The sequence below is a fragment of the Triturus cristatus genome, chromosome 11 (genome assembly GCF_964204655.1).
Source record: "Triturus cristatus chromosome 11, aTriCri1.1, whole genome shotgun sequence".
NCBI lineage: Eukaryota > Metazoa > Chordata > Amphibia > Caudata > Salamandridae > Triturus > Triturus cristatus.
In genome coordinates, this window is record NC_140594.1 from 61629823 (window position 1) to 61651297 (window position 21475).

Here is a 21475-nt window from a genome sequence, read left to right on the forward strand (position 1 = left end):
ACGCCGAGTGATGGGACTTCGACTAAGCTCTCGACAAGCCCACTTGCGGCGAGATGTTCGCCGTTGTAACTCTCGACGCCGACACCCTCGAGGGTGGTGGAGAGTGTCTCGACGTCGACGGAAGCCTCGACGTCGACTTTCCAGGTCTCATAGGACCAACAGCCTACGAGCCCGAAACGCTGTGCCTCGACGCCGACTTACTTGTATGCGGCGGAGAATCTCGACATCGAGATGGTGATTCGTCTCTTGACGCCGAAGAATGTCTGGGTCTTTTCGACGGCGACTTCGACAGCGAATCTCCTGGAACCTTCTTCTTCCTGGACTCAGGAGAGGTGGTATGTCGCCGTTTTCGGTGTTGTTTGGCAGAAGAAGGTGGTTTGAAGACTCCATGGTCGCCTACATGACTGCTTCTTTCCTTCTCCAACTGTGCATGAAGCTTTATGCGCTCTGTCACGCAGAGTCCGCCTGGAAAATTTCTGGCAGTGGGGGCACTGGTCAGGATTGTGTGAGGATGGAAGACACACAATACACACAGAGTGTGGATCTGCCAGTGCCATCTTATTGCCACAGGAAGGGCATTTCCTGAATAAGGCAGGCATTCTGACTGGAAGAAATTAGCTGTAAACCAACAAACCAGCAGAATAAGCCTTTAGGAGTCAGAAAATGTCGAGTTTTCTGAGAAAATCTGAGAAACAAATCACTTTGTCAAAAAACTGAAGAGCTCAAGCTCCAGGATCCTCATAGAAGGAGCGGGAAAAAATAGTTGTTTGCATAACTACTGTTTGAATGTGATGTGACTTCATGTTCTATATGCTCTATTGCTCGTCCGCGAGACTTTGGATATGGGCTTGCTACTCTATTCATAGATTATGACTATTGACGAGTATCCCCTGGATGAGAAGGATTAGTTACTTACCTGTAATCCTAGTTCTCATCCAGGGGTATACTCATCAAAGTCATAAGCGACCCACCCACCTCCCCGGACGAGCATTCTCTTTAAGTTATTGTTTATTGATTGCAGATCTACTCGGGTGCATGTGCACCGTCAAAAAGAACTGACCTAACTGTCACCTATGGTGCATCATGGGAGCAGGGGGTCTCCTACAGGTCTTAAAGGCACGGTCCCCCTACTCTAATGCCTTAAAGGCAAGGTGTCAGTTTTCTTTGTTTCTTGATACTCTGCTGCAGCCTACAGGCAAATGCCTGCAGTTACAAGTTTGCTTGATGGCAATAAAGCATTGTTGTAAGACAATTGGTTTAGTGCTTCCTTTTTTCCTTATGGGTACTACAATGCAAACCTATGTAATTTCAACATTTTTGCCATGTTTGAAACATTTAAGGCTGCATGTATATGTTCTGACATTATATATATATATATATATATATATATATATATATATATATATATATATATATATATATATATATATATATATATATATATATATATAAAACTGACACTGCCTCACGAGGCCCATCTGGGGGCTTGCATTGCTTAAGGACAGTAAGAGGTGCCATTATTCAAAACCACATCTCCCACAATGCTTCGTGTCATGGGACCGGCCCATTTGAGGGCGTATTCTGGCATTTAATGGGAGGTGGTGGGAAGCACTCACCTGAACATCCAGCCTCTGAAGAAGAAGGACTTATCCCTTCGAAACGCATCAGGCAATGAAGGATGAAAGGCTGTTACCTGTATCGTGAGGGAGATGATGTTTCTACCTATTAAAGGCCTGGTGTCGATGCTGGCTCAGAGTGCAACTCATTCCTGAAGGGTAACTTTGAGCGTGTATTTTTTGCGGCAGCCCAGCCGTAGAGTTTGCACCACCCCGAGATGCTGAGGGGGCCGCAGGTTCAAGATACACGGAACTAAGTGCGGAGAGCCGGCAAGGATTAATAACGGACACTGCCTCACGAGGCCCATCTGGGGGCTTGCATTGCTTAAGGACAGTAAGAGGTGCCATTATTCAAAACCACATCTCCCACAATGCTTCGTGTCATGGGACCGGCCCATTTGAGGGCGTATTCTGGCATTTAATGGGAGGTGGTGGGAAGCACTCACCTGAACATCCAGCCTCTGAAGAAGGACTTATCCCTTCGAAACGCGTCAGGCAATGAAGGATGAAAGGCTGTTACCTGTATCGTGAGGGAGATGATGTTTCTACCTATTAAAGGCCTGGTGTCGATGCTGGCTCAGAGTGCAACTCATTCCTGAAGGGTAACTTTGAGCGTGTATTATTTGCGGCAGCCCAGCCGTAGAGTTTGCACCACCCCGAGATGCTGAGGGGGCCGCAGGTTCAAGATACACGGAACTAAGTGCGGAGAGCCGGCAAGGATTAATAACGGACACTGCCTCACGAGGCCCATCTGGGGGCTTGCATTGCTTAAGGACGGTAAGAGGTGCCATTATTCAAAACCACATCTCCCACAATGCTTCGTGTCATGGGACAGGCCCATTTGAGGGCGTATTCTGGCATTTAATGGGAGGTGGTGGGAAGCACTCACCTGAACATCCAGCCTCTGAAGAAGAAGGACTTATCCCTTCGAAACGCGTCAGGCAATGAAGGATGAAAGGCTGTTACCTGTATCGTGAGGGAGATGATGTTTCTACCTATTAAAGGCCTGGTGTCGATGCTGGCTCAGAGTGCAACTCATTCCTGAAGGGTAACTTTGAGCGTGTATTTTTTGCGGCAGCCCAGCCGTAGAGTTTGCACCACCCAGAGATGCTGAGGGGGCCGCAGGTTCAAGATACACGGAACTAAGTGCGGAGAGCCGGCAAGGATCAATAACGGACACTGCCTCACGAGGCCCATCTGGGGGCTTGCGTTGCTTAAGGACAGTAAGAGGTGCCATTATTCAAAACCACATCTCCCACAATGCTTCGTGTCATGGGACCGGCCCATTTGAGGGCGTATTCTGGCATTTAATGGGAGGTGGTGGGAAGCACTCACCTGAACATCCAGCCTCTGAAGAAGAAGGACTTATCCCTTCGAAACGCGTCAGGCAATGAAGGATGAAAGGCTGTTACCTGTATCGTGAGGGAGATGATGTTTCTACCTATTAAAGGCCTGGTGTCGATGCTGGCTCAGAGTGCAACTCATTCCTGAAGGGTAACTTTGAGCGTGTATTTTTTGCGGCAGCCCAGCCGTAGAGTTTGCACCACCCGAGATGCTGAGGGGGCCGCAGGTTCAAGATACACGGAACTAAGTGCGGAGAGCCGGCAAGGATTAATAACGGACACTGCCTCACGAGGCCCATCTGGGGGCTTGCATTGCTTAAGGACAGTAAGAGGTGCCATTATTCAAAACCACATCTCCCACAATGCTTCGTGTCATGGGACCGGCCCATTTGAGGGCGTATTCTGGCATTTAATGGGAGGTGGTGGGAAGCACTCACCTGAACATCCAGCCTCTGAAGAAGAAGGACTTATCCCTTCGAAACGCGTCAGGCAATGAAGGATGAAAGGCTGTTACCTGTATCGTGAGGGAGATGATGTTTCTACCTATTAAAGGCCTGGTGTCGATGCTGGCTCAGAGTGCAACTCATTCCTGAAGGGTAACTTTGAGTATATATGAGTATATATGAGTATATATGAGTATATATGAGTATATATGAGTATATATGAGTATATATGAGTATATATGAGTATATATATATATATATATATATATATATATATATAATGCTCCGGGATCCCGCACATGGGCGGGGATTATTCATAGAATATGACTATTGATGAGTATCCACTGGATGAGAAACACCATCCTTTTACTCAGATGTGTGGCGCAGAATATCTACATTCCCTCCGGCTGCAATTATCTGGGGAGGTGATTTTAACATGTCTAGATGCTACCTTGGATAGAGTTGGCAGTAGTGAGGCGAGGCCTAAACAAGCTGCGGAAGTGCTCTTGGGGTTATTGGATGCAGGACACTTGCATGATATTTCGCGTCTTCGATACCCCGCTGGTCGGGAGAGCACCTTTGTGTCTTCTGTTTCGGAGGTGGTCTGTACTTGGGCAGGGGGGATGAGTCATGGGGCTCGCACACTTTCGGACCATTCTCCTGTAATCCTTGAATTACAGATTCCCACCTGTGAGAGACCACACTTCGTGTGGAAATTACAAGCTACTGAGTTAACTGATCCAGTATTCAGACAGACAATTGCTGAGGCGATATAAAACTTTAGGAGGCGTTTAAAGTGACCATTAGGGAGTCTTGCATAGGGGCACAGTCCGTTGTGTTGCGCGATATCCGACGTAGGATCAAAAAATTGGCGGTTGATAGCTCTATGTTCGAACGCGAGTACAAGTCTACTCCTTCCCCAGCATAACTGGCCGAAATACGAGAACTTGTCACGGAACACAAGAACATGGTTGACCAGGAGCTGTTGCACTGCTCCCGTCAGAGAACTGCTAGCTACTATGGTGTGGGAGGCCGCCCCGGTCGCTCCCTCGCGCAAAAACTAGCAGAGCCTATTTCGGAACTATTGGATATGGACGGGGTTGCCCGCTACTCGACAACAGAGCTTTGCGATACAGTTTTGCAGTTTTACACCCGGCCTCCGAATCAGTGCGAGTCATATCGGTCTCTCTCGATCATTAATATTGACGGAAAGATCCTGGCAAAAATGATCGCCACCAGGATACAACCGCTGGTCCCTCTTCTGGTCCTGCCGGACCAGTCTGGGTTCGTCACTGCGCGCTCTACGACTCGCAACCTACGCATGTTTTTTTCCACCCTACACTATTTCGACCCTGACTTCCAAGCAGTTGCTGTGCTGCTAGATGCAGCAAACGCTTTTGATTCTCTACAATGGCCTTATATGTTCACGGTCTTGACCAGGATGAGCTTTCCTCCATTCTTCTTGCAATGGCTTAGAGTGCTCTATGACAATCCGGTTGCCAGGATGCGAGTTCATGGTTGCTTGTCAGACGTTTACCATCGAAAGAGGCACGCGGCAGGGGTGCCCCCTGTCACCAATGCTCTTCTCGATTGCCTTGGAGCCCCTAGCCTGTAAACTCCGTCAGAAGCATGCAGCAGCTGCCTTGCGTTTTCGGCAGAGACCACTCGTAGTCTCCCTCTATGCGGGCGACATGTTACTTTATGTCCGTGAACCCGTTGTGTATCTGCCTGAACTGCTCAGGGAGTATGTAAAGTTTGAGAGATTCTCTGGTCTCGGGATCAACTGGTCAAAATCGGTGGTGTTTCCACTGACGGCGCATACGAAAGAGGTGGAGCTGGAGTATCCGCTAACCTGGACGTCCGATCCCATGAAATATCTAGGGGTGTGGCTACACAGGGATCCGGATAAGGTTGTATCTGAGAACTATGACCGTAGAGTCACGCGTATCACCGAACTGGCTGAGCGGTGGGCGCATCTGCCCCTTTAATTGGCAGATAGGATAGCGGTTGTTAAGATGACCTTTCTCCCTAAACTGCTTTACTTTTTTGTCACCATTCCTATAAAACTGAATGTGGCGATGTTTAAGACACTTTAATCGTCACTGCTGATGTTTGTATGGGGCGGTACGAAACCCAGATGCCAGTGGGACCTTCTGGTTCAGCCCTTTGACCAGGGCGGATTTGAGGCCCCCGACGTCAGACTATATCATCTGTGCGCGCAGGCACAATTCACGCACTATTGGCATTTCACCCAGCGCTTTCAGCTTCATGTAGCTATTGAATCGGATGCGGTCCTACCAATGCCACTGCAGGCGGTGATCCTATCGGGGGGCTCGTGTGGCCTGCGGACTGAAATAAACCCTGTACAATGCACGGCGTGGGCTTGGCGAATGCTTGAGAAACTGGCTCAGTTATCCTATTTATATGCTCCATTACTACCCCTGGCCTCGCACCCCGATATCTCTGCGGCACGAGAGAAGCCGGCCTTACATGAGTCGGCAAAAGTGGGTATTTCCCAGATAGGTGATTTGTACACGAATGGTCCATTCAAGACATTGCAGGAGGCGCAGAATGGTACAGATCGTGGCTTTATGTTCAACTTTACTTATGTCAGAGTTTGGCAAGCTATTTGGGCGGTCTATCCGGAATATCCGGCGGAACCCACTACTCTATGGGCATTGCAGGCGACGCTGGCGGGAGAGGGGCGTAAAGGCTTAATCACTAAACTTTACAAAGCTTCCTTACGTGAGCAAGAACAGGGCGATCACCCCTCCTGTCTACGTTGGCAGGAAGCATTGGGAAACACTCTTGCGCCGGATGTTTGGACGGAGTGCTGTGAACTTACTGGTTGGCTTACAGCGAACTGCACTCTCAGAATAATTCACTTCAAATTCTTACAAATTATACTACACCCCTTCACAACTGTGTAGATATGGTTTGCGAGAGACCGCTAACTGCGTACAGTGTGGAATGACGGATGCAGACTTCCTACATGTGGCGTGGATATGTGCAGGTGCGTTTGCCTTCTGGACTGCTGTGGTGAAGATGCTCACTGATATCGTGCTGGAACCTGTGCACTGCACTCCCGAGATATGCCTTCTTGGGTATGTTAAATGCTTTAAACCCTGTAATAGGCATATAGTTACAGTTTCCACTTTATTTGCAAAGAGGGCCGTCGCGCAATGTTGGGGTGCTAAGACAATTCCAACGGTAAAGAAATGGCTTTGTGACTTGCTTTACTGCAGGGACCAGTTGTTGATCTATGAGGAGGAGTTAACAGAGACTTCTCGTCCCAAGGACTTCTGCGCCCCGCTTACAGCATACCTGCTGTCCCGACCAGACCTGCTGTGAATCGATGGAACGGTTTGCACACTCTATACCAACGGATTTTGTGTGGGAGCCCGCCCACTGTCCTAGTCTATGCTGTTCCATGAATGTCACCTGAGGGCTTGTGTGCTTTCTTTATCTGTTTGCACTAGCGGATTTAATGGAAGAACTCATCCACTGCCATCATTATTATTGCTCTGTATATGTCTGTTTACTGATGCACAGGTTTTTTCCGATGTACTAGAACTATGAATTAGTTCTGCCTGGGGGGGGGGGGAGAGGGTTTACAGTGGGTTTGTATCAGATTTGCATTTATTGGCTGTCCTTATACCTGTTGAAACCAATAAACATATTCCAAAAAAAAAAAACGTTAAAGTTTTACTCCTAATAAATGCCTCACAATGCAGATAAGATCTGATGCTTCTGCGTGTTACAGAAATACATTACGCTGACATTTGTAGAAACTTGATCATATTTTTACATGATGTTTGTTGCATGATTTACATGCCAAACATTTTCATGGTGTGGCTTGCGCATGGGCTCTTACAGCAAAATCAGAATCCTTGGCTCTGCTCTCTCTCTGAATAGGTTGCCTTGCCAACCTCCAATGGATACACTAACAATTAGCTATGTCTTAATTTGTACACAACACAACGGAGGAAGCCAATGACTTTGTACATTCACTGTAAAAAATACACAAAGTATCTGTGAGCAGGTATGAGGGAGACAGCACAGGAGGGCAGCATCCTGCGCACAACAATTCATACGCACATCCCTATTTGCATACATTTGTGGTGGTCCACTTACATTATGAACAATACTACACTTGTTATAAACCAAGATAGGAAAGAACAAGAGGGAAAGTTCTGATCAAGCTGGTGCCACTTCTGATTTATATTTTTGAAATGGTTTATTTCTTGATTTTACAAAGAACTCTTGGCTTGTCTTTGTATGGGAAAATGTTTAGGTTCTTGACCGGTTGGAAACCCAGGCCCTGTGATGTAGGTTCCTGGCCTGTGGGAAACTCACGCCCTGTGTGGCTGGCAAACTAATGTGGTGTTAACCAGAGTTTTTAGCTCCAAACTGACTTTGTGTAGCTCTCTTTTTTCAGTAAGTTTTAGGACTTTGCGTAGTCAAGAACGACACTCACCCTCAAATTCAGCTTTCTTTATTGCCTTAGGTTTGAGTAGCTGTTTTCTCTTTGTGGATCTCAGACACTGTGGGAGCTGTACCCGAGTCTTTGCCAGCTCCACCTGTTCATAATTTACAGCAGGATTCTAATTGAGTGGAACAAGAACCAAAAGGACAACTCCCCACACTGCTGAACATTGTCTAGACTACACAGAGCTATTCACTGACATGTCCACATACTGGTGTTACTTTTAGGCAATGTAAATATTATGTTAATATATAGCAGCCACAGCTTTTAAAAGCTGTATTACTTATGCCTCCCAGCCACCATATTCCGAATCCAAACCAGTCTAAATCTAAGCCGCTCCTCCTCCCCACCAATCACTTTGGAGATCTCCATTCCTCTAGCCCAGGGGTCTTCAAACTGGGTGGGGAGGCCTCAAGTGATCCCCATGGGGGTGCCAGACTCTGGCCAAAAGAAGCATTATGCTAATAAGTGCTTTGAAAAGGAGCAGCAGCGGGCCTCTCCGTAATGGGCCATGGAAGAAAAGTAGCAGCAGCGGGCCTCTCCGTAATGGGCCATGGAAGAAAAGTAGCAGCAGCGGGCCTCTCCGTAATGGGCCATGGAAGAAAAGGAGCAGCAGCGGGCCTCTCCGTAATGGGCCATGGAAGAAAAGGAGCAGCAGCGGGCCTCTCCGTAATGGGCCATGGAAGAAAAGGAGCAGCAGCGGGCCTCTCCGTAATGGGCCATGGAAGAAAAGGAGCAGCAGCGGGCCTCTCCGTAATGGGCCATGGAAGAAAAGGAGCAGCAGCGGGCCGCTCCGTAATGGGCCATGGAAGAAAAGGAGCAGCAGCGGGCCTCTCCGTAATGGGCCATGGAAGAAAAGGAGCAGCAGCGGGCCTCTCCGTAATGGGCCATGGAAGAAAAGGAGCAGCAGCGGGACCTCTCCGGAATGGGCCATGGAAGAAAAGGAGCAGCAGCGGGACCTCTCCGGAATGGGCCATGGAAGAAAAGGAGCAGCAGCGGGACCTCTCCGGAATGGGCCATGGAAGAAAAGGAGCAGCAGCGGGACCTCTCCGGAATGGGCCATGGAAGAAAAGGAACAGCAGCAGGTTCTCTCCGTAATGGGCCATCACTAACATCTTTTGTTATTTATATCCTGGCTGGGAGAAGGTATCAAAAGGGGAGGGACTCCAAATATTCTTCAAAAACCCCAACCCTATTTCTAATAATCACACTGTGGATACGTTTACATGCTAGTAAGGCCTGCCTGACCGGAATAGTATGTTTGGCAATCATGTATTTGATTGCATTTGAAACGGTGACAGAACTTAACTGCTATGTTTGAGTAAGTCTAGACATGTTTAAACATTGCCAATTTATTAGAATAATTGTGAAATATTCTGAGGGGGGAGTCCGATGATTTTTCTTCCCCACCATGGGGGTGGGGGTGCATTAAAACGTTTGAAGACCACTGCTCTAGCCAGACTGCAAAGACGATGCCACCTCCACCCTCAATACCAACTAAGTGCAAAGAGTTTCCAGTACACTCTTTGGTCTCCTATTCCTTACCTCCTCCTTCCTATCCTGCATGCACACCCACCACTGCACCAGAAGCCATCTGGGCAATGTACACGTGCCTGGAACAAATGGCTCGCCTGGCACTGACCATGACGCTACCGCCTGCAGATCTCAGTGGAGGCGACTGCATGAACTGAAGTAATCTCCTGGGACCGGACAGCTCTTCAACTGTTTGACTCACTTTGTACCTTGCCTGAGAACAAGAACCTCACCATACGCGAAGGCAATGAAAGAGCACTCAACTGCAACCTCCCGTCTCAGCTATGAGGAACACAGCCATCTAGAAGCTTGGTGCACCTCAAATATACTACCCTTTCAATCCTTGATTTTACCATTTTTGCTTGTATGCCTTCCCATATACACTTAAAGATATCCTGTGCTACTCAACAACCTGAAAATGGTGTAGCGGGACCCTGTAGCCTTTGAGAATAGGGGGAGTGAATACTAAATTGCATATCCAGTCTCATCTAGGGTGGAAATATGCACTTATGTTCTAATACATTGATAATAGAGATGCATCCTGAGTATTTTAGGAGTCCAGACATTGAGGTAATGGTTATTTAGTAGCTACAAAATTGATATCATTTTCCTAATGACCGCACACAAGCTGTGCTGTTTTGGTTCTTGCTCATTGTAAAATGAACTGGATATTTATCATATATAAGAATACATATGTGTTGCAGTACTACAAGTACCCTTAGCACATCATGTAGGGTATGGCATGACATAAATCTACACAGAAATTGAAAAGAAAAATATTGATTAGGGTAGCACAGATGTTTCACCGTATCTAATAAAATACAAAACCTTGCTAGAAACGTATAGGTTGATTGGGAAAAGATGCCCTATTACTAGAGTTTTAAAATGGAGGTGTGTTTGATGAAAGTTTACGACATTCTGTTACTACGCCAGGTTTAATGTAAGGTGGAGGGTATTTTGGAGACAACTCCTCAATTCATTTAAAAACCCAATTTGTTATGTAACATATATCCATTGTTTGGCATGCGGAAGAGTTTGCTTTATAAAGTGTTCTTGTTTCTAACAACTAGCAGCACTCCTTGGGGACGGACATTGATTATTTATTTTGGAAACACACACTCTGCCTAAACAGCACGATTCAAATTGTGATCTTGGATTTTTTTTTACTGCCTTATATTTGTTTTACTGCCTATATGATTATTTATTGCAGTGAAGTGTCTATGAGAAAGTAAAGCGCGTCGTTGCCATCACCAGCCGGAGTGCTTTTGGTTAACCAGTGGTAATGGATTTACTGGAAAGTGCTACATAACTAACAGATTTTCCATTTCTGAAGCCAGGTTTGCCTTACACAGTGTATCTCTCAGGCAGGAAACCTTTTCTGGGCGCTCCCCACCACTCACCATTAAGTCTGGCATTGACTTTAGCATCTTTCACTGCTTCTTGGCAGATCTCAATTCCAATCACTTTCTTTACTTTCTAAAGACAGAAAAGGAGAGAAGCAGCAAGACAAATTGGAAAATAATTCAAAGGTTACTTTGGAAAAATGGCAGAGAGAGAAAACATAATCAGGATAATTGCTGCCATATCAGCTTTAAAAAGAGTCTCCAGAAGACCATTTCATCTTTATACGACATTTTCAAAAACGTGTAATGGGGTGTCCTGAGAAGTGTGTGTGTGTGTGTGTGGGGAGGGGGGGGGATATAATAAGAGAAAAGGACAGAGGTAATACTAATTTAAAGGCACAAGAATCAAAATTGTGAGGGAAAGAAGGACAATGAGGAAAGGAGTGAATGGGCTGAAGAAAGCCCAGGAGAAAGCAAGAGGCGGACAGGTGGAAGAATAGAAATAAAAAAAGATCAGGAGAAAGGGTGAGATGAGGTGGAGCGAAAATAAGGGAAGAAAAATGAATGAGAAAAGGGAAAATTCTACAGATGGCGCAACAAGATAAGGAAGCTGAAAAAAGGGGTTGAAAAAGAATGTAAACATGTAGCGAAAGAGGAGGTAGAAGTAGGAGAAAAAGAAAGAAGAAATAAAAGGGAATCATAGAAGAGGGAAACTGGGGGTTTAGACGGAGGTGACTCACAGAGAAACAAAAAAATAAAAGTCAAACAAAAAGAATATGTACATGGACAAGCATGGCACTAGGCATTACAAACGATTATACACTACTCGCACACGTTGGTCCTGTTTGAAGAACAGTTTCTATCTGTATTATATACTCTGTGATTGGTATGTAGGTCTGAGAGGTCCTTGATCTTACGAAGGGTCGTAAGCATCCAAAGGTCAATAGAACACTGCGGCTGTATGGTCTGAACATGTAGGGAGCTGCCATGATTTGTCTCCTGTTCCCTAAACCCCGTTTGGACTTGAAACTTCATGCTCACGGGAGCTAGCTGGTACCTTGGACATGATGTGTGGGGAGTTTGCTCTATAAGTGGTCAGAAAGTAGGGAAAAGCTGCACAGTTGATACAGAATTGTAATTGCATTTGTGTAGCACATAAAGGACATCTCAGCCAAGTTTTCACCCAAGTGGGTCTGCTACAGCTCAAGCGTTCTCATATGTCAAATTTCCACACATTGCTGATGTTTTTGGATCTGTGACACCTCTTCTTGCCTAGACTGTTTGCCTTACCCGCCTCGTGGCAGTTTCAAGGAAAAGCAGACTGCCCATCAAGTTCTTGCCACATCCTGCCTCAGTGCCCCTTGGCTCACAGGACCTTGTGATGTTGGGTCAGAGAAACATCCCTTTCACGGTCCCAGGGGATGGTGAGCAAGCCCATCTGGTGGAGTTGGGTGGGGGTAAATGGTTTTGCTGACAGGAAGTGGGTGCATTACTGCCAGAGCTCCAAATTGATAGAGCAGCAAAGTGTCTGCTGTACGTTGCTGTGTGCCGCTTGTGATGGTAAGGCTCCTGAGATTTCAAAATGGGAAACTGTTGTACACTGGATTTTGGAAACTGGCATCGGACCTGGTAGCTTGCATCTAATAGATATTAGGGGCATCAGTCACAAGAATGCTTGTGTGCATCTAATTATCGCTAAATGTTAAAACATAGTGTCTGTAACACTTGACTTTATTCATTTTTGGATAAGTTGATTAATGCCTTGAAAACCTGGTAATATTAAACCTTCCAGGAAGATTTAGGCCTAGAATCCTCAGAGAAGGTTTCTGCAAGAGTCAGGGATTGGTCACTATTGTGTCCTTGCACCACAGTAAGGAAGAAGGCGGCCAGGTGGAAAGCAGAAAAAGAGGAACAAGGAGCAGCCGGCAGAAAGGATCTTTCACTTGAGCAGATAAAAAACAAAATACAGCATTGCACAGAGGAAAGTGGGCAGGAGCTCCTGAAATAGGTCAGTTTAATAGGAAAGCCTAAAAACAGATGTGCTCAGAAAGGAAAGGCATGCAGTTGGGGCATAGCTGGATGGAGTTTAGGCAGATTATTTGATAGCCTCCAAATGGCAGGCACGAGAGGTGACTCGTGGAAGGACGTAGAGGGTGCCAGGTCCTGCCCATACTACAAAACAACATATTCAAAAACAGTCTATCTGCGAGTTCAACGACTTCTGCTCTTAGGCACTGAGTAATTCCATTTGTTGCAAAATATAAGACAACTACCTCTCACCTTTGCCAGGGAAATGCCGATTGTGCCCGTGCCGCAGCAGACATCGAGCACCGTGCTTGCTGGACTCAGCTCAGCCCAATCCCCAATAGTAGAGTACAAGACTTCAGCCGCTTGGTTGTTCACCTATTGTTTTCGGTCACATGAAACAAACAGCCTGGTTATAACAGAAGAGGAAGGAAAAACAACAGACCAAAACACTGCATTCCTTTAAAGCCATTGGTATCTCCAGACACTGCCTAGACTGACACAAGCTCTTACAGGTCAAAGACCAAAGTGTTCTAATCTTTAAATGTCACAATGGACATCATTTTGTATTGATGGAGCAGGTAAAGCAACATTTTGTATACCGCCTCTATTTTGCATGAAATTTAATTACGTAATCATTCTAAATATTAACTTGTACTAATTAGTGTAAAATGGCATGACTAATCAACCTCTGCACCTTAATAAACACGAGATTCACGTGGGACTAAAATGCTGATTGCATGGCAAATAATTAAATGATTAACTGTGGTACGCAAACTAACTTTAGAATGTGGTGAAACAGTGCTGCAGAATGGTGAGTATTATTGCTTTAAATGTTGCTACAAGCTAGGAAAATACTAATATATATTGGGATAAGAGAGGACGATTCCATCTGAAGGGTTTTGATTATTACTGTGGGTTGACGGGTTCTTCTGGAGATTGTCGCAGAGACTGGAATAATATTCGGGGTGGTCGGAAGGTCGCCAATGTTCAAAATTCGGTAAATATAATGTTATGTCAATTTTATGTTAAAGATCAAAGATTGGCAGTCTCTCAAATAAGAGAAATTATTTGAACTATAATCCTGAATATGCCAATACAGAGTGAACTAAATTAGATAAACTAAAATTGAATAATAAGAAATGAGTTTGTGATTCTTTCATAAGGTTTTGAAAGTTAACCGAATGGTTCTGAAGCTTTAAATGTGTTTAGCTGGTTCCAAATCACCATCAACCAGTCCAACTAATTGGTCCATCGACCAAGTGGTGGAGTGCCTTGATGTTAAAGTTAGGATTCTATAGGTTCGGATGTACATAATGTAAAGGAATTACTTCTGATAGGTAACAAGGTACCCCCACATGTCCATCTTCTGTGCGCAGATTCGAGTGAGACGTATGAGTGTTGGTGTTATGGGCCCCACTAATGAATGAATGTATGAATGAGTTAGTGTGGTGACGAGTCTGTGACATAGGGGGAATATGTAACTTTGCCCTTTCCGCTGGATCAGTATCATCCAGTTTTCCTGAACACACAGCACTACTCTGATTTATCTGAGATGTTGTGCTGTTTCAGGTATGTGTGTTTCTTACAGTTTTGCCTTTTTCTGCTCCTCACTGTCATGAATTCATAGCGGAAATGTAACATATCTATTGCCAATATGCAAAGGAAAACATACGGCTTTGACTACTCAGGCTGGGCCGGGATCAATTAAGATATATGAACAGACAAGCATTTGAAAAACATACACCACATACATTTATTAGAGAGGTAAAGGCTTGGATATTTAGATGGTTAGAAAAAGAGACAAAACTAAGACAAGCGAACAAGACACAACAGAGGTAGAGTAGGGAGACAACAGACAGACATGTTCAAGTTTTACGGCACTCATATTATAGAACTTTAAATTTTTTACTGGTTTACATAACTAATCGAAATAAAGGAAGGATTTAGAGACAAAGGGCAGGCGCTGAAGAACAAGTTACTTACCTTCGGTAACGATATATCTGTAAGAAACATTCGTTATAGATTCCTCACCTTAGAATTACCCCCAGGCATCAGACTGGATCTGATAAAAAGATTTCGTAGCAGTACCCATGCGCGTCGGTAGGTCGTCGTCGGCATGACGTCGCAGTATCTACTTAGACACCGCCCCTGCGTGCTGTCAGTTCTTTACATGACATTGCACGCCAAAAGCGCAGAGCCATGCGAGACACTGACCACTGGTGCACAAAACTAGGGCCCTGAATGGGAGTCCTTTACACTGGAAGTCAGTTAGCCGAACGGGGAGGATGGGTTGGGCGGTAAGGAATCTATAACTAATATATTTCTCTTACAGATACATTATTACCGAAGGTAAGAAACTTGTTCATCTGAAAGAGACTATTAGTTATAGATTCCTTACCTCAGAATAGATACCCCAGCAATACCAACCACGGAGGTGGGTCTGCGAACCAAGTTCACACCAGAAAGTCCTGGAGAACTGAACGGCCAAAGAAGCCGTCTCTCCTGACTTGGCTGTCTAGGCAGTAGTATTTTGTGAACATGTGCAGGGAGGTTCACGTGGCTGCCTGGCAGATGTCACCAAAGGGGACTTCACCTCCCAAAGCTGTAGTGGCTGCCGTCGCCATGGTGGAGTGGGCGCGCAGTCCTAGTGGAGATTTCTTTTTCGCCAAGGAATAGCAGATTTTAATGCAAAGGACGACCCATCCAGAGATGGTCCGTTTTTGCACGGCCCGACCTTTCTTGGCGCCCACATAGCCAACAAAGAGTTGATCATCCACCCGGAATAGTTTTGTGCGATCCAGATAAAAAGATGACGCACATTTTGGATCCAGGTGGTGGAGTCTCTCTTCCTCCTTGGAAGTGTGCGGGGGCAGGAAGGTGGGCAAAGTGATGGTCTGATCTATGTGGAAAGAGGTAACAACTTTGGAAAGAAAAGAAGGTCGAGTTGGAAGGAAAACCTTGTCCGGATGAACGGAAAGGAAGTTTAGAAGAAAGAGCCTGAAGCTCATTCACCCTGCGAGCAGAGGTGATGGCAACCAGAAAAGCAATCTTGAGTGTCAAGAGTCTGAGAGGATAATTATGTAATGGCTCGAAAGGAGCACACATAAGGTATGTTAGAACCGTATTCAAGTCCCACTGGGGCATTACGAAGGGAATAGGAGGAAAGAGGTGAGTAATGCCCTTAAAAAATCTATTTACGATAGGGGACTTGAAAAGAGAAGGCTGATCAGGAAGCCGAAGAAAGGCCGAAATATAACCTTTGAGGGTGCCCAGAGAAGAGCCCTACTGGGCCAAAGAAAGAATGAAGAGGAGAACCTCTGATAGAGGGGCAGAAAGGGAATCGACAGCCTTTGCTGTGCACCGTGCCACAAATTTGTTCCATCTACAGGCGTATACCGTTTTTGTGGAGGGACACCTGGCTGCCAAGATTACATTACAGACTTCGGGAGGAAGGTCAAAAGCTGTCAACTCTTGCCGCTCAATCTCCACGCAAGGAGGTGGAAGCTGGACAGGTTCGGGTGGAGGACCGTCCCCTGCTGCTGCGACAGAAGATCCTCCCGAAGAGGCAGTCGGATCGGAAGATCGATGGCCATGTGCAATAGCTCAGGATACCAGACTCTCCGTGCCCTGTCTGGAGCCACAAGAATGACTTGGGCCCAGTCGTGCTTGTTCTTCTTCAGCACTCTGGGCAGAAGTGGTATAGGCGGAAAGGCGTAAAGAAGACCGCAAATCCACTTGCGACGAAAAGTGTCACTGAGCAAGTGCCGCCTTGGAAATTCCAACGTGCAGAACTGCTGACATTGCGGGTTCTCTTCGGTGGCGAACAGATCTAACCAAGGCTCTTCCCACTGCCGAAAGAGACCTTGCACCACCTCTGAGTGAAGACGCTATTTGTGATCCATCATGCACTTGAGGTTGAGTTTGTCTGCCATGGCGTTCAGGGAACCTGCCAGGTGTTGAACCACCAGGGACATGCCCTAATGTTCAAGCCATGTCCAAAGGCTGAAAGATCTGAATCATAGCCTGAATATCCCAGACTGTTCAGGAGGATAAGCCCAAAACTGCGCTGTATCCAGAACCGCCTGATGAAAAGGAGCCTTAGAGAGCGAATCAGGTGTGACTTCTGCACGTTGATAGTGAACGCCAGCGAATTCAGGAGGTCTGCCGTAGTCTGGAGGTGGGAGACGACAGCCTGGAGAGACCTTTCCTTCAACAGCAAGTCGTCGAGATAGAGGAAGACTGGAACCCCTGATCTGCGCAGATGAGCTGCAACCACCACCATCACTTTCGTGAACACCCGAGGGGCGCTGCTAAGGCCAAAGTGGAGCATGGTAAACTGAAAATGCTCGTGCCCTACCGTGAACCGCAGGTAAAGCCAGTGGGCAGGCAGGACGGGGATGTGAAAATAAGCGTCCTGCAAGTCCAACACTACCATCCAGTCTCTTGGGCAGACAGGACCTGAGCTAATGTTAACATTTTGAATTTCTCCTTCCGGAGGAAGCGGTTGACATCCCAGAGATCCAAGATAGGATGCATGCCTTTGTCCTTCTTGGGTACCAGGAAGTAGTGGGACTAAAACTATGACCTACTTCTGGCACAGGGACTCGCTCAATAGCTCCCTTGGCCAAGAGAGTCGCGACTACCTGACAGAATAGGGCCAAATGATCCTCCGACATGCAATGGAGTGTGGGTGGCACGAAGGGAGGGGTAGTCTCAAAGGAGAGGGAGTAGCCCCTTCGGACTATCTGCAAAATCCACCTGTTGGACGTGATATTGTGCCAGTGGGGGAGGTGATGGTGAATCCTGCCGCCCACTGGCAACTGGGGGCCCTGAAAAAGAATTGGATTAGGAAGGTTTGGAGGCTGCTGCAGAGGGGGCGCTGGTGGACTGGCCAGCCTGCTGGCCCCCAGACCTATGACGCTGGGTCCCACGTCCCGGGCCACGCAGAGGCTGGGCAGCTTGCGCAGGCCTGTGGCTCTGGGTGGAACGTGGTGGGGCACCCCTTCCCTAGCCACGAAAGGGGCGAAAATTAGACTGCGCGGGGCGAGAGGTAGGTGCGAGGCCCAATGATTTGGCCGTAGCCCTAGAATCCTTAAAGCGCTCGAGCGCATTGTCTGCTTTGTCGCCAAACAAGCGATAGCCATCAAGGGGCATGTCCAAAAGAGTAGATTGGACATCGCACGAAAAGTCAGTGGATCTCAGCCAGGCGTAGCGTCTCGACTGATGTTGAAATCGTCCTGCCTAGCGAGTCGGTGGTGTCCAGCCCACATCGTATGGCGCAGTTCGCTGCATCTCAACTCTCAGCAACTGCACGGGATAGAATGGCCCGGGCCTCTTCCGGGCACTGTGGCAGCACCTGCACGACCGTGTCCCACACAGAGTGAGTGTAATGGCCCAAGTCCTAAGCTTCCCAAAATGATCCAGCTTCTTGGATTCCCTATCTGAGGGAGCAGTAGGGAACGCGCCTTTGGAAGTTGAGGCTTGGACTACCAAGCTCTCTGGGGTAGGGTATTGGGAGCGGAAAATGGGGTTGCCCGGAGCCGGGCGGTGGCGTTAGGCAATCATTCTATCCACAGGAGCCCTTGTGCTCAGCTTGGAACAAGTGCCCAGAAGGATGTCCGTGAGGGCCTCATTGAACGGCAGCAAGTGCTCCGAAGAGGCCGCTGCCGGTTGAATCACCTAGACCAGGAGGTTGGTCCTGACCGCCACCGTAGGAAGCACAAGGTTTAAGGCCTCAGCCGCTCTACGCAACATCACAGCGTAAGAGGCTCCCTCCACCGTAGCCACAGTAGGGGGCAGAAAGCATGCCGAGGTCTGGGGAGGTGTCCAGACCACTGGCCTCACCCAACTCATCTCTCCAGTCCGGTTCATCCAACTGGTCTGCCAAAGGGTCAACAGACCCCTCCCAGTCCTCCTCACCCTTTCTGGCTGCCACTCAGGGCGATAATAAACACCAGGGTAGAACAGCGGTACAAAAGTACTGGTCGGCGTCAGTACTGGCATTGGTGGATGCGGTCCGGCTTCATGTCCAAGTTGAGGAGAAGGCCGGGGTCGACGCCGGCTGGGGACACAACCGGCGTCGGACGGGACGGCGGTGTCGTCAATGGATTCGACGCCAGAGGGGTCATAAGGTCGACCTGTACTGATCCAGATCCAGGCCTGCATTCCTGCGGCGCCGGGGCCAAAGCCACCAGCATCGAAGGCCTAGAACCCCCAGCCGAGTCCGCGGGGCCCGAAGGCACGCCAGCGGAGTCGGGCTGCCTGAAGATGGAATGGAGGGCTTCGTAAAAACTACAAAGTTGGGCAGGGGTCGCTCCAGCTCCCAGGAAGGGAGGGAAGCTTGGAGCCAACCCAGTAGGCTCCGCGGGTGGAGCCGAATGACGACAACCTTCCCCATCCCACGTCAGCCGACGGACAGGGATAACGCGAAGAACGACAGTGCTTCTTCGCCTTCTTTTTGTGCTTCGACTTATCCAAAGACTTCGAAGAAGAATGTTTGTGGTGACTCCACGACTGGTCCCACAACCTCCCTCTGGACCGGGACCTCTAACGGTGCAGAGCTGACTGCCAGACCTCCAGAAGCTTTCGGTACCACTCCCGCAAAGACTTCAGATTCATGGCCTGACAGTCCGAGCACGACTTTGGGTCATGGTTGCGCTCCAGGCACACAAGGTGCGGGTCTGTAACCATCATCAATTTGAGACAGGAGTCCCAAGGTTTGAAGCCGGTCCGCTGATGTGACAACCCTGTGCACCAAGAGTCGAACGACTCCAAAAACAAGTCGACAAATGCTAGTCAAAAAGTGACTAAGGTACCGCTCTCTCTGGAACTGCGCTGGCTGGTGCGGAAAAAGAAAGAACTGACGTCAGCGGGTAGGGGTGGCGTCTAAGTAGATACCGCAACGTCATCCAGGCGATCTTGACGCCAAACGCGGAGTTGACCGACGGCACCTACAGACGCGCAAGGGTACTGCTACGAGAAAATGTCTCCGGGTCCAGTCTGACGCCTGGGGGTAATTCTAAGGTAAGGAATCTATAAACTAATAGTCTCTTTCAGATATGTATAGGGACACAAACTCTAATGACTACAACCTGTTCACGAATGAATAAAACAAGTAAACCACAATGGGATGGTTTTGCAGTTAAATCAGGTAGCCTGAGTAGTTGTGGGTGGTGGCTGGAAATGGTGTCCTTCTCTTTAGGAAGTTTATCTGAGAGAAAGATAGGAATAATTTAGTCTCCAATTCCCCTTGTGAAGATATTTCTTGATAAAGGAGGTAACCCTCATAAACTTCTAAAGGCATGCTTCATCATCTGGTACCTATTTGCTATTACCAAGGATTTAGGTATGTAGCAGGGTAACTACTTACCTAAATCATTGGTAGCAGCAAGAAGGTAACCAAACTGGTTAACCGCTATTTGTTCTGGTTTATGAAAACTAGCAGTATTTCTTGGGGTCACACGCCGATGATTTATTCATTTATTTTGGAAACAAACAATTAGCCTAAACAGCACATTTCAAATTGTGATCTTGAATTTGTTTTACTGCCTATATGTTTATTTATTGTTGTAAAGTGTCTATGGGAAAGTAAAATGTGTAATTGCCATCATCAGCTGGAGTGCTTTTTGTTAAGCAGTAGTAATGATTTTACTGGAAAGTGCCACATAACTAACAGCTTTTACCATTACTGAAACAAAATTTGTCTTACGCAGTGCATCCCCGATGCAGGAAACAAGTTCTGGATGCTCCCCACCATTCACCAATAATTCTGACATTGACTTTAGCTTCTTCCACTGCTTCTTGGCAGATCTCGATTTCAATCAGAGACCCAATCGTAGCGGTTTGTCCTCCATATCTCAGCAACTTGACTTTTTTGGGTTTCCAGAGACAAGGAGAATGGAGGTGGCAGTGTTCCTGTACCAGTCACCTTCATCCCCATCAGGTGATTCTCTACAGATCTGCGCTGAGAGGAGAAATCAACCCACACTGACAAGTGCCTCTCCTAGAGCTGCGGTCTCTGTAGTGCTGCCTAGAGCTCACCTATGGGTTGGCATGAGGCTGGGTGGTGCAGAGGGGCATTCAGTGGCCTGCAGGAGGACAGGCATCTATTTTTCAGTTTGAGGTCTGGGGAGGAGGGCAAGCAGCCAGGCATTCTTTTTCCCAGTCTGGGCCGGGGTGTGGTGTGGTATATGAGAAGGGTAGTGTGGGAAAGTGTCAGGAAGCAAGGCATATTATTTTAATATTGGGAGACGCAATGAAAGGGTTTATTAGAGGCTGATGGGGTGGGTGGCAGAAGCCAATGTACTTATGTATTCATTTGTGGAAGGGAATGGTATAGATCAATGGGGGGGGGGGGAATATGATGATGGTAGTGGGGCTGCAGGAAGCCAGGTTTTTTCCTCTTCTTTATATAAGGATTCCCTATTACTCTTATTCCTTTGCATACATTTTGAAAGCCTGGACAAGGTAATTTGAGTGGGGCTCAAATTACAGATGGATTAAAAGTGAATAATGGAGATGTTTTTCATCTTTGGGTTGTGAATGACATCACAGACAACTCAAGCTTCACTCGTTTTGTCTATTTGATGTCACCCCAAACCCTTCAGTGAAAAACATCCTAGTAATTCAACGTTACCCATCTATAATTCTCTAGTAAGAGATTATGAATAGTTAATAACTGCTA

The 21475-nt window shown here is 47.1% G+C and overlaps 1 protein-coding gene across 2 annotated transcripts in view; it reads right to left on the reverse strand.

Moving 5' to 3' along the window:
• The window catches only part of TRMT2A (tRNA methyltransferase 2A), a 144163-nt gene that overhangs the window by 50756 nt on the left and 71932 nt on the right, over positions 1 to 21475 (reverse strand). For both annotated transcript variants that reach the window (XM_085634180.1, XM_085634181.1), the window contains exons 8-9: positions 13045 to 13167; positions 10822 to 10897 (exon numbers count right to left, since the gene is read on the reverse strand). In XM_085634180.1, coding sequence (XP_085490306.1) covers positions 10822 to 10897; positions 13045 to 13167 — 199 coding nt within the window. The remainder of the gene's footprint in view (positions 1 to 10821; positions 10898 to 13044; positions 13168 to 21475) is intronic.